The sequence below is a fragment of the Sturnira hondurensis genome, unplaced genomic scaffold, assembly GCF_014824575.4.
Source record: "Sturnira hondurensis isolate 20B ecotype Veracruz unplaced genomic scaffold, ASM1482457v3 Scaffold0000880, whole genome shotgun sequence".
NCBI classification, from domain to species: domain Eukaryota; kingdom Metazoa; phylum Chordata; class Mammalia; order Chiroptera; family Phyllostomidae; genus Sturnira; species Sturnira hondurensis.
This window is the reverse complement of record NW_028073511.1, coordinates 19,798,202-19,811,720: the sequence shown is the minus strand read 5'-3', so window position 1 is coordinate 19,811,720 and position 13,519 is coordinate 19,798,202. Positions and strand designations below refer to the sequence as shown.

Genomic DNA, 13,519 nt, shown 5'->3' with positions numbered 1-13,519 from the left:
TCTCCATTTGGGATCTTTGAGCCTGTGTTTATTCAAGTGCTCCAAAGCCCAGGAAAACTCTTGTCATTCCCAAAGCTAATGTTCTCATCAGCTGCGTGCAGAGCAGTTGAAAAAGCACACTCAACGAAGGCAGCTGGACCAGCGTTCAGTTATGAAGGAAGCCTTCAGAATCCCTTCTCATAGATACAGTTGAATGTTAGTGTGACATTTTAAATTATTTCTACAACCATGGCCCAGTTAGTTCTGCATAATTGCTAGTATAATGGGCTTCCATCGTATTTGATGTGAAATTTAGTGAAGTGCTCCAGAATCTTGTAAGATCTATCCTTTCAAGCTTCTGACTTCTGCATTTGTTCTATCTTCTATAACTCCAAAAATGTTCTTCCAAACTCCAAAAATTATTGATTATGTTCAGGACCTCTGTTAACACATACATTGCCATTGTGCTATTTTGGCCAAGTTAGAGCATTACAGAAAACACCCTTATTTTAGGATGACATAGATTTTGTACATCCCTTAGGTTGGGGTCCTTGAGCACACTGATACCTCTACTAAAGGTAAGTCTTGCTTTTAGTTTGGCAATACTTTCTTTTGTAATGAGACTTACAATTAGCTTGGCCATATTTTCTTTTATACCACTGCTAGTCCTCTTCAAACACCCTAGCTTGACCTTTTCATTGCTTTGCATGGCATCTCTTTATGGTCTTAAAGTATTGGCCTTCCACTCTAGTATCAGTGCCATGCTTAGCCTTATCAGAGCCTGAGGCAAAAGGACTATCAGTAATATTGATCTTATCTTAATTTTTTGTACATTTTCAGCATGGATTTTTGGGGCATTACTTTCCCCCAAAACATTGCATTAAAACATTATTTATCTTGATTATTGTGTTTTTTGGCATCCTTTAAATTGCATGCCTGAAGTGAGTGCCTCACTTGCCTTAGCTTAGTCCTTGCTTTGTGTAGTGGATTAGACTGGAGATTACTGAGTATCTGGTGAAGGGATTCAGTGGGGAATAGACCCAACATGAACCCAAGGTGAACTTACAGTTTTGCCTAAAGTTAGAGGAGTAGGAGACACAAGCAAGAAAGTTTTTAGGAAGTGTTTTCAGTTGGGTAGTCCAATCAGTATCTTACTTTGACCATGTAGGTGTAGTTACTATTACAATATTATGGCTTCTAATGTATGAAATAAAGTGAAAATATGCCAGCAACTCACTCAAGAAGTAGTGCTTCAACTTCTGGTTTAAAACTCGTAGAATTTAAAAAAAGTCCCATAATAGCCAGTGTAAAGATTCCAGACATTCCAATTTGTTTACCTATTTTTAAAAATAAATAAAGTTTTCATTTTACCAGGGATGAAAATATCTTGATAGTACAGACAGGCTACCCAACTTGGTTTCAACTGGATAATATTGCAAATTACAACCACCATCCGTCATCTTTCTTTCTCCTTACACTCACTTGTGTAGTAAAGTCTATACAGGACATCCTTACATTGTTTTGGCTTCAGATCATTGACAACAATATGGAGCTCACAACACTCTTCATGGGATTCAGTGAGGCTAGAGCATCCTCTACAGGTCTAATTTTTTCAGAGGGGCTCTGGGTGAATGAAAAGGAAGTGAGCTGATGAGTTCTTTATAGACTAGCCTACTTCATATGCTTTCTCCTTGGGAGACAGTAGGAGATACAAATAGTTTGACTCTGTGACAGGTCTAAGGGAGTTGCGTCAGTAGAAACCCAATATGAATCTACTTCCCCAGTTTAATTTTGCTTTGGTGAAAAATTAAATGTGGGGGACTGAAAAACCTAAAGTACTGGGGCATATTCTTATATATCCATACAGGTAGATAGGAAATCTCATAGCATGGTGAACTACATACTGTAATTTACCCTGTGACCTCTTCTTGCCCCCGTCTTCAGTAGAATTTACTAAGAACCAGAAATTCTGGTGTACTTAGGAAGAGGTTGAAGAGACCACAAAGAAGGGAACTCCAGAAATTTTTAGAAATCATAAGGAGATCTTTGGGGGTTTATAGGCTAAAATTGGGGATTTAATATAATTGGATCAAGATCAACATAAAAAATTACTATGGCATTATACAGTAACACAGTTCTGTAATGGGCTTCATCTTTCAACTTAATGTTTAGCAGCATTGTCTTAATGTTAATAAAAATATCAATTTTTGTTTTAATACTGAAGAATACTGTGGCTCTGCCACTTCTACCACACTGCCACACTTATCAAATTGCCACATTTATCAAATGGCCACATTTATCAAATTGCCACATGTGTGCTTTCTGCTCCTTTGATTTACTTAGTATTCCTTTGTTATAACAGTTGATTTTAATTACTGTAGCTTATTAAATGTTTAGTTCTTATGTAGTAGGGAAAGTTCTCCACTTAAAAACATTGTTTTGCCTATTCTCACAATTAATATTTCTAAGTAGACTTTTAAAATTATTTTGTAAAATTTCAAAACCAGAACTACTTTTGTCATTGCTTAATTCAGATTGTTTAATACTGATTAATCAATACTGATTAGATCAGTATTATTATTAATTTTAGAGATGAAAAATTATAAGTTTTACATTCTTTATTTTAGTTCTGACTAGAAATGGTACCTAGCCCAGGAATTAACAGCCATAAAAGAAGCAGGAATTGTGGAGATATGTACTGTAAGTCATTAACTCATTAATGACGAATTAAGTTAACTAGTCATTGTAACTTGATAGGTAATGGTAAAATTTGGGAAGTATTTATGGTACCTACCCTTGAAGATACTAGAAATATAAATATTTACCCAGGACAGAGTGAAAGTCCTTTTACATTAGAGTTATATTCACTCTGTATCTTGTTTTCATAAATTTTTGTCCCATAAGTTTTCTTTCTAAAATGTTTTTTTGAGATATTTTGACTTAAAGTGTATTGTTTCCTTGGGTATAAGTCCTAATATTGAGGTCATGTTTGCTTACTAAATGATGTTAGAGGAATTTTGGAATATATTTTGCTGGAATTATATTTTGTTTGCTGGAATGTATTTTTATAGGAAGTATGTATGCACAATCAGAATAGTGTATGATAAAGTACTTGTACTGACTGATCATTTTCTGTCTATTCAGTTATTAACTTGATCCTATAACCTCAGTAGATTACAATTGGCTTTAACTCGCTGATTAATTAGGAAACATCAAGATCCTACATTCTGCATTTTTTTTCCTCAGACTTAAAGGAAAGAATTCTATTATGTTAGCACTCGTAAAAATAGCTTTTTAGTCTGTCACAACTTATGCAAATTTTATACCTCTCTGTAAAATTTTTTCTAGTTAGGTATAAACTTCTTGACAAGTTTATTCCATGATATTTTATAACTTTTTGCCAATGTAAAGAGAATCAAATTTTTATTATATTTTCTAAATAATTACTGCTGACTTATAAGGATACCCCTGATTTTTTTATATTAACTCTATATCAAGCCATTAAAAAGCATTGCTGGCTGAGTTTATTAATTATCTTGATATTTCTATGTAATCTAAAATGTTACTAATGTAACCATTTCTCTTTCAAAATATGTATAAACTTTGTTCTTCTTCTTTTTTCTTATTGTATTAGCTAGAACTTCCAGAACTCCTTTAAATCTTGGATATGAGAATAAGCAACGTTGTCTTATTCTTAAGTGTAATGAAAATACATAACGTAAATTGTTAATGAGGTTTGAACACATATGCCAACTTCAAGTCATTTGCAGAGCTGTCTGCAGAGCTAGGTTGAACGTGATTCTGCGGCTGCATCAGGAAACAGTGACATGGCTCCTTGTTAATTATCTGCCTCACTTCCATGAAGAGGAAGTCGTGCTAAATGGATGAGTAACATATTCTAGCATGTAGCCTTACTTGATCTGTAACTTCTATTTTCTTTTCTTTTTGATCTTAGAGTTAGTTACCAAGAAAAGCATATTTAATTTCAGGCAGTTAGAATGACTGTTTTTTGAGACCTTCCTTCTGTAGTCAGTATTTACTCGCATTGTGGTTGAGCGATGTTTAAAATTTTATTGAAATGTTTTTTGAAGTATGGCTTATTTCTGTAAAAGGTCTACAGGTACATGTAAAGGATATGCATTATATTTTAGAAAGAAAAATTCTTTACATATCTTATAAACTATACATTTAAGTTTCTGTTTGAATCTCTTCATAGCATAATAATTTTTGTACAATTAGTTATCAAATTATCTTGGAAAGTTATGCCAAAATATCTCACATTTAGGATTTTATCAAAATCTTTTGCCTTTAATAATGGCATTTTGTTTATACATTTTGGCATATTGTTTTCTGTTGTATAGATACAAATATTTTATCTCTTTTGATAGTTTATTCTAACCAAAAGATTACTTTCAGACTGGTTATTTCTTTAAACTACCATATTTGCCATGTATAATGAGCAGTTCTTTACCCAAATTTTTGAGGGAAAAATAAGGGTGTGTATTCTACGTGGGTAGTACCTGAAATACCTTGCATCTGTTTTTGTGTTTTGTAATTATTATTTGTTACCTAAAATTTCTTGTACCATAATATGTTCAAAAATAAATGTTAAAATTCCTTTATAATATGAAAAAAACCAAATAGCTAAATATGAATAAATAAAAATTGAATTAAAAATTAAAGTGAAAGATTTTTTTCCCTAAAAGTTTGGGCCAAAAATATGGGTGCACATTATATGTGGCAAAATACATACCTTTTGCTGGGTGTTTTATTTTCCATTTTTTTCTTTGATATCTTTATTTTGAATTTTTCTGACATGTAATTTTAAGAATAAATCTCTCACTTACACATAAAAAAGATGAGGTACAGGATTGAAAAGCTGAGACTTATATGATTAATATCATCACCAAAAACAGTAGACATCCACAGCTGAATCACTTTTGAACTTATAATTCCAACCAAGAAACTTGCTCCATAATATGACAAGATTTGATCTGTCATGCTATGCACTGCAAGAAAGGGGAGGAATTAAAAAAAAGAATTAATAGAACTGAATTTTAAGTGATGTTCTGAGTCAACTTTTTCTCATTATCTTTTAAAAATATCTAATTCACATCCTTTGGGGGTAGATGTAGGGTATTTTCATATTCTTAAAATAAAATTTTCCTTTCAAATTCTGAAAGCCACACTTGAGTTTATAAAATTCAGTCTGTTTAGTGTAAGAGCTTCTTACAGAACCTGTAGGGTGAATGAAGGCAGTCTGGCTTCCTCGCCCAGGTGTCTGGGGAACTAAGGGAAGCAGTTTTTCTATAACCTTGAATGGGCCTGAGAAATAGTGTCCTCACAGCCTTGAGACTGGGTCCGATAAACAGTTCCCATAACGTGAAGTGGGCTCACTTGCGCAGACTCGTGGTAATTTATATATTTTTTGGCTTTTTACTGGCTTTGTTTGTCTTTAGTACTTACGTAGGTAGGAACTTCTCAATAGAGAGATGTGCAGCTTACAGTGTGTGTGGCTGGCCCAACCCTGAATAAGGGCATGTCAAGCATCCACACAGCTCCAAGCATTTTCTTCTATCTTCCCAAATCTAGAATGGACCTGCCAGGCCTTGACCAGCTGTAACGCAGTCCCCATTAAGGAACATATATTGATTCAGTGCCAAAAAGTATAATCAATTTTGGAGATAAAGTAATGAACAATAAGGAGAAAGTCTCTAAATTCATGTCACTTATATTCCAGATCTCACATAAGACATAGAGGATATACCGAAAAAGGGAGTGACTCTCCTGTATTTTCCTGGCCTGCCCACCAACTGGTTTCTTTTTGTAGAGCATTTTATATTTTCCAATTTTTCCCCTGATAAATAATGCTGCAGTATATATTTCTGTACATAAGTTTTGTACATCTCTGATTATTTCGTTAGTTTCCAGGAGTGGAATTATGCACTAGGACAGTTGTTTCTTTGATATGGTTATATTTTGCCAAATTGCTTTCTGTAGTCATTATGGTGCCCTTCCGTGGAAAACAGGAAGCCTGAGTCTTTGATAGCCTCTTTTGCTGGAATCAGGTGTGCCAGTGGGTGAGAAAGTCCTCCCTACCTTTACAGTGTGAGGAACAGAGGGACAGAGTTTGAATCACAGACAAGAGTGTGTCCTGGGGTCAGGAAAGCCTGAAGGGTTAACTCCAACAGAACAGGAGGAGAGCAAAACCAAAACAAAGAGCATTCAAAATGAAGAATGGCCAGCATAAAACAACAGCGACCATGACAAAAAACAAGGCTAAAATTGGAGGTAAATTCTAGAACTGTTCTCAGAGTTGACAAAATGAAGGAGAAAGAATCCTTCTATGTATCCTTATCTATAAACATCCACTACTGGAGAGGGCACTATTAAGAGTACAGAGGCAATTAGAGTCCTTCTTGCCTAACATCATTCCATGGCTAAAAAGGAGCCCTGGTTTCTACATTTGCCAAGCAGAAAGATTTAACATCTGTAGGGATAGTGTGACCGTGGGAGGAGAGTTTCATGAATGGCCCTCTAGGTCACATCTATTCTAGGCAGGAATTTAGCCAGGTTGATAATTTGGGGAATCTGGCACCTCCTGTAACTGAAACATGGAAGGCTGACTCATTTCACAAGGATGTAGGGAATTGGAGTTAGAAGACCCAGTGTGAAAATTGTTTTCTCCTTTAAGAAAGGAAAATAGCTTTTAATTAGTAAAATGTTTGCTGGATGGATTTATTGTATTAGGCCAGGAAAAGCCTCAAAGCATATTTATTATTTCTTACAATATCCTTAAATTTTTAATACTCAAGTTGCAAAAGGTAAAAATTCCAGGTGCAATAACTTTTCTTAATTTTCCCTTTTATGAAATGTGCCAATTTTAAACATAAAGCAACTGTTCAAATAAGTTGTAAAAATGATTATCATGAAAATCATTAGTTCACAATTGTGTCAATAGATAACAATGAAATATAAACAAAATTTGAGTAAAGTTTAGCAAGTGTTTTTTCTTTCCTAAGGAAAATTTTCTTTCAAAATTATTAAAAGTTCAGAGAAAGTCCTAAAGGCTTGAATAAAGGCTAAGAAAATAAGTTCACTAGTCATTATAGCAGAGTTTTAATTATTAGAGTTCTTACTATTATATTTTTAACAGGAAGGTTGTTTACAATTTTTATTTCTCTGAAACTTAAACACAGAATCATGTTTCATTGATTATTATGAAAAGTATGAGGAAAGCTATGTGAAAGCTACTATGTGAAAACATATTCAGCTATTATGTTCATGGCTGAATCACCAAGGTTTAGAATAGGGACTATCACATAGTCTGTATCAATAAGTAATTGTTAGATTAATGATAAATGAATTTTCACATCAATACCTTCCTTTCATTTTAATTTTTTCCTTTGCAATGAATATAATATCAAGAAATTTCTCTTGATTAGACTGTAAAGGTCATCTGCGATATGGTTCCCTGAAATTCTGTGGTCAATATTTACTATCTTAAATGAGGCCTGGTAGAATACTGAAGCAGGTTTACAGGCCGGGCATATATCCTTCTGACTATTATGCAAAACTGTACTTCTTTGCATTTTCCCAGACTGGTCAATGAGCTTTTAAGATGCCTCTGAATTTAGATATCTCTTTGTTAATCAAATTAGTTATATTCAGAAAGGCATTATCTGCAGGAAGTTTTATGGTGAAAACCCCTCCTGATTACTATATTTTGTTGCCTTCCTTTTCACTTGAATTTTGGAAGAGGTTATATGTGTGTGGTGGTTTAGTTTTCTCACACACCACAGAAAATATACATGGAGCATTTAAAGACTATGTACCTGCCCGTGCTAAATCGGGGTTCTAGGCTCACCACAGATGTTCCAAGTTGCTATGGCCTGGGTAAACGTATTGGACACAGAGCTAAGCTAAAGATGAATACTTCTTATGCTCCAGTAGGATAATTGTCCACCATCTGGACCAGCTCCTTTGAGAGAGCACTGATTATGAATATATAAGGCATGATAAGCCAAAATAGAGAAAACTAGGGTCACTTGCTGCCCAACAATAAAGCACTTTCCAGGAACAGGGAAAATAATGATGGCTAAAACTTTTTCTTGAGTGTTTGGAAAAACGTTTCGGCTTATACTTGATTGTTGGGGATGGGGGTAGTAGAAAGATTTTACTTCAATGTAATAGATTAGCTGACACTGTACAGATGTCCCAATGTACTAGAATGTGGTCTGGAGGCACCAACTAAACACTCTTTTTTCAGGGGTTAGGAGGTAGAATGAGATGATGCAGAAGGCCTTAGACACAGAAGACATCCAGTGAGTGGAATGGCTATACCTCAGCAATTTTCTCCAGAAGAATATAATCATTGCTTTTCNAAGATTTTACTTCAACGTAATAGATTAGCTGACACTGTACAGATGTCCCAATGTACTAGAATGTGGTCTGGAGGCACCAACTAAACACTCTTTTTTCAGGGGTTAGGAGGTAGAATGAGATGATACAGAAGGCCTTAGACACAGAAGACATCCAGTGAGTGGAATGGCTATACCTCAGCAATTTTCTCCAGAAGAATATAATCATTGTTTTTCCAACATCAGTGCAAAGGGCAACACAGTAAGCAAGGTAAATAACTTCTCAGTTGTGTTATGAAAATATTTTACTTTATGTACACTCTTAAAGGGTCCTATGGACTCCCTCCCCTCCCAGACACTACACTCGAAAACCACCGTTCTAGGAGAAGAGGAGGGGGTTTTGATCAGAGAGGCACATAAGATACTTTTGGAGGTGCTGGTAATGCACCTGGTAATGTCATATTTCTTACCCTGAGTGGCAATTAAACACATGTATCATTTTATACATATACATATACACAAGACAAAGGAGAAAAATACTTGTGGCTCAGAGCTGTATGAATGTGGTAAATGAGTTCATGGGCACCTTGCAATTTCTTTGCTTATGAGTACTGCTTTTGGGCCTTGTAGATGGCCACATGACTCACACTTCCTCCTCGGGCTGACAGCTTTTCAGGGTGCCCACAGGGAGATAGTCCCAGAGGAAAAGGAAGGGAAGCTGCCTCTCTCATGGTTGGTGAATGTATTTTCTGCCTGGATTACCTTCTGATTTCATCTTCAACACATCAACATCTCTCCTTCTTGTTGTCAAATATAATGATTCAGCCTAGGCCTGTGGAGCAATGCTGCTTTTATAAGCATCTTCATGAAAGTCCTAACTCATACTCATAACAATATCACAACTGATGTTAAATAAGAGATGTGTTTTGCAAACACAGGTATTGATTTTTAAAAAGTAAATTACTAATACTCACAATTGTGCTTATACAACTATAACTTGTGGTAAGATATTACAAAATCAGTGTTGCTTTTTAGAAAAAAGAAGATTCTTTTAAGAAATTATGAGGAACAATTAGGTCCTTACCTAAGGATTGGTTCATATATTTCTGACTGAAGTTAATATCCACAATAATTTTAAACATAGTAAAAGACATTATAGAGGTCATCAGACTTTCTCCCTTAATTAAATTGATTAGACCTCTAGAAAAACCTGTAGAAGGGAAAATATTTTAGGTGAAAAAAATCTTCACTAATATTAAAGAATAAAATTTTATTAGCAAGTAGAATATTCCTAGCTATGGATGTATATCACATACTTTTCCTACATACTTCAATAAAGTCATATTTGAAAATGCACTTCAAGAAAAATTTAATTATATATTAAATGTATATTAAGTCTAGAAAGTGTAATAAGGTACAAAATTAACTGGACTTGATTATGGTTTCCATAACTGAGATAATAAACTAGAGATTTCATTCTTTGTTTCAAAGCAGATTGAAACATAAAATGTATTACATTTTTAATTTAGTAATTTGGCTTACATAAATATATACATAATGTATTTATGACACGATCAAAAACAATGAAAGGATAAATGAATTTATAAACCAAGACTTTATAACTCTGTACCTAAGTGAAGGATTAAAGCAATTGTGCAGATACTATCTCTATCATAGAAATTATCTTATTTTCCCATATATTCTTTTTAATGATTTTAGAAATCAAGCTTCATGAATAAAGAACACCCTGATATTACCTACTTTGATACTGATTTTCTTTCATTTATGACAATATTCTAAGTTTAGATAGCCATTATCATTTTTATTTGTTATTACATAGGCCTGTGAAAGCAAAACTATAACTTGAAGCCTCTTCGATGATTTTCCAAATTCCCATAGGGAGGAAATGTTAGTGCATGGTAAAAACCTCTTGGGAACTTTACACTCTATAGCTGTGACCACAACCTAGTGCAGTAAGTGTACTTTTGGAAGAGAAGAAAAACAAGGCAGTCTGTTCTTGTGGGAGCTCATCTGGCTTGGTGGTGCACTTCTTCAACTATCCCTGCACCTATGCCCTTTGCTGTAGGACTTCACAGTTTCTCTCACTGAAGAGATCAGTGTATTTTATTATGAAAGTCGATGCAAACAGAGACTCCTGCCACCATCATGGCAACCTTTCCTGACTACCTTACTAGAGAAATGAAGCAGCACGGATCCTCCTAGTTGAGGACACCCTAAGATCACCTAGTGTCCACATGGCCCTCCAGACAACTGTGGATTTCTTAGTGAGCCTACCCAAGATCAGCAGAGCCCAGTCTATATCATAAGAACTGCCAGATTTGTGAGAAATAATACATTATTGTTGTTTTAAGCCACTGTGTGTTGGCCCTGACTGGTGTGGCTCAGGGGGTTGGACATCATCCTGTAAAGCAAAAAGTTGCTGCTTCGATTCCTGGTCGGGGTGCATCCCTGGGTTGTGGGCCCGGTCCCAGGTTGGGAACTTGCAAGAGGCAGCCTGTTAATGTTTCTCTCACACACTGACCTTTCTCTCCCTCCCTTTTTCTCCCTTCCCCTCTTTCTAAAAACAAATAAAGTAAAATCTTTAAAAAAAACCCCACTGTGTTTTGGAGTTCTTACTCAGATGCTATTTATAATTACTTCATTTTAGAAAATAAATCTATAATAAAGTGTGAATATTTGGAAATAAATAATAGGGTTGGGGGCATAAGAGGATTCAATAAACCATAAAAAGTTCAAGACAATGTAAATGTACTCTCCTCACAGGTCTAGGCCAATTTTCTTTCTTCTTTTTTGAGAACAAAGTTAAAAAACATAAAAACCTTGCTTTGAAAATTCAGGCAAAAATATTTCCACAAGAAAAATACTTTCTTTTTAAAAAATACAAAGTAAGGAGAAAAACAAAGATCCAAAAGTAATGACGAGAGGGCCAAAATTTATACGAATAACCTTGCAAATTACCCCAAAGAAATTATTTAAATTCAAGAAGTGCAGCCCAGAAAGCAGTGGAAGACTAACTAGATTACCAGGTGGTAACGTTAAGGGCAGTAGGGAACGTTCACAGGCCGTGTGGAACTCCTCCAAATCTGAGCAGAAAAGAGGCTGCACTGACAGAGTCCCAGGGAGGCAAGGTTAGGTGATAGATGCTGGTACTTTCTTCTTCCAAACTTACCTCACAGTTCTAATCTTCTCATTCTGAAGACTTGGTTCTCCTTTATTCACAGGGATATACTTGATGTTTCTCTCCTACTCTATTTCTACCCATGTACATACATGTGTGTGTATGTCTGCCTACACACATACATGTGTGTGCCATATAAAAATTCTATTTTAAGACAAGTGTCCTAATTCTCATTATTAAAAAGTGACTGGGGAAAACAAATTAGGTTATTATTTTGCTTGAATGGGGCTTTCAGATTTTCAACTGGTTGTGTTGATTCGGCATTTTATTTTTAAACATGTATATTCTTCTAAAATAGTACACACTGAAAGACTCACGATTAGTGGTTTTTATTGTTTTGTACTTTTCAGGCTTTTGGTTCGAAGGGTGACCCAACTCCAAAGGCATTTTAATCTTTTTTCTTTTTTGTTGGCAAATGGCATTATCTGAAGACAATGTTTTCAAAGGGAAAGAGGAATTGGGCAGCAAAAATGTCACCACAATGTATGCGCCATATTGTAAAGCCCCAGAACTACTCTGCTGGTTTGAAGTAGAAGCATGTCGAACGTCAAGGATTTCAAATAGTCCCCTGCTCTATTCCATAACAACGCAAGACTTTAAAACATATATACTAAGTAAACCCATCAATCACTGGCATTTCTTTCTGTTCAAATCATCACCACCCAAATTTCTATGCTCAGTCCCGGTGTCCCAGTACCCCACTTCACATTGTGAAAAGCTACAGTGAACAAAAGATCTTAAAAATAGAAAAGTTAAATATAGAATATGATATTTTAAATTTAGGAAAAAAGAAAATATACCTACCGAGGTCTCTTACAGCAGCTACAGTCAGCATGGGATCTGAACTCACAAGGATAACAGAAAATAATAACCATGGGATGGTTTTCAGATTTAATTTATCCACAGATGCCAGATGCCACAGAATTAAGATATAATTGATAAAAAATCCAGGAATTGTAATTAAAAGTATCTGTAAAGGATTTTTATAGTGAGAAAAATTAGATTGACTTTGTATTTAATTTTAAAAAGCAGTTAATCAGGATTACTGGAGATATATAATCACAATCAATTCATCAAGGGAAATTTTAAGTTATCTTATTTAGCAGCTATGTGCTTGCAACTCTGGAAATAAAGGGCATGTATTGCAGTGAGATCCCTAGGACTTGGTAAGTATCATATTATAATTAAAAAATAATTTTTTAATTTTCTTGATAAGGCTATTAAATATAGATATGTATTGTCAGGTATATACATATATACCATTTATATACATACAGATATACATATATATACACATTTGACTATGCATAAAAACTGAGACATAGCTTATGACATAAAAAATACACAAATATAAAAAGAAGTGACAAAAAAGAAAAAGAAAGAAAAAATATGATAACAGAAAGAATGTAGGGAAATAACAGAGGCCTGTAGAAAAGATGGGCAGAAAAGTCTGATAATTTTAGGACTGAAACCCTTCCTACCTCTGCCTTCCCATCACTACCTTCTACATTCTCTGATTCTACCTGTGGTGGCTATTTAGCAATTTTATTCTCAAATGGACTTAGGAAAATATGGTGATTGAGCCTAAAATTATGTATAAAAATTTAGAACTGCACTCACATGCTCACTGAAGTATCATTTATAATACCCAAGACATGGAAGTATCCATCCATCAGTGGATGAATGGATAAAGAAAATGGGACACACACACACACACACACACACACACAATGCAATATTATTTAGTGTTAAAAAATACCTTGCCATTTGCAACAATATGGATAGACCTTTAGGTCATTATGCTAAGTGAAATAAATCAGACAAAGGACGACAAATACCACATGAACTAGTATGTGGAATCTAAAAGGAAAAAAACAAACCCTTGAACTCATAGATAAAGGGAACAGATTGACGATTGTCAGAGGCTGAGGCTGGGGGTTGAGTGAAAAAGGTGAGGTGGCCAAAAGGTACAAACTTCCAG

At 34.8% G+C, this 13,519-nt stretch overlaps 1 protein-coding gene across 1 annotated transcript in view; it reads right to left on the bottom strand.

Annotated features, from left to right (window-relative positions):
- SLC9C1 (solute carrier family 9 member C1) overlaps positions 1-13,519 on the bottom strand; it is a 111,959-nt gene that overhangs the window by 86,027 nt on the left and 12,413 nt on the right. Inside the window, exons 4-7 of the mRNA XM_037056747.1 lie at positions 12,343-12,508; positions 9,424-9,549; positions 4,827-4,988; positions 1,217-1,316 (exon numbers count right to left, since the gene is read on the bottom strand). Of these exons, the coding sequence (XP_036912642.1) occupies positions 1,217-1,316; positions 4,827-4,988; positions 9,424-9,549; positions 12,343-12,508 (554 nt within the window). The remainder of the gene's footprint in view (positions 1-1,216; positions 1,317-4,826; positions 4,989-9,423; positions 9,550-12,342; positions 12,509-13,519) is intronic.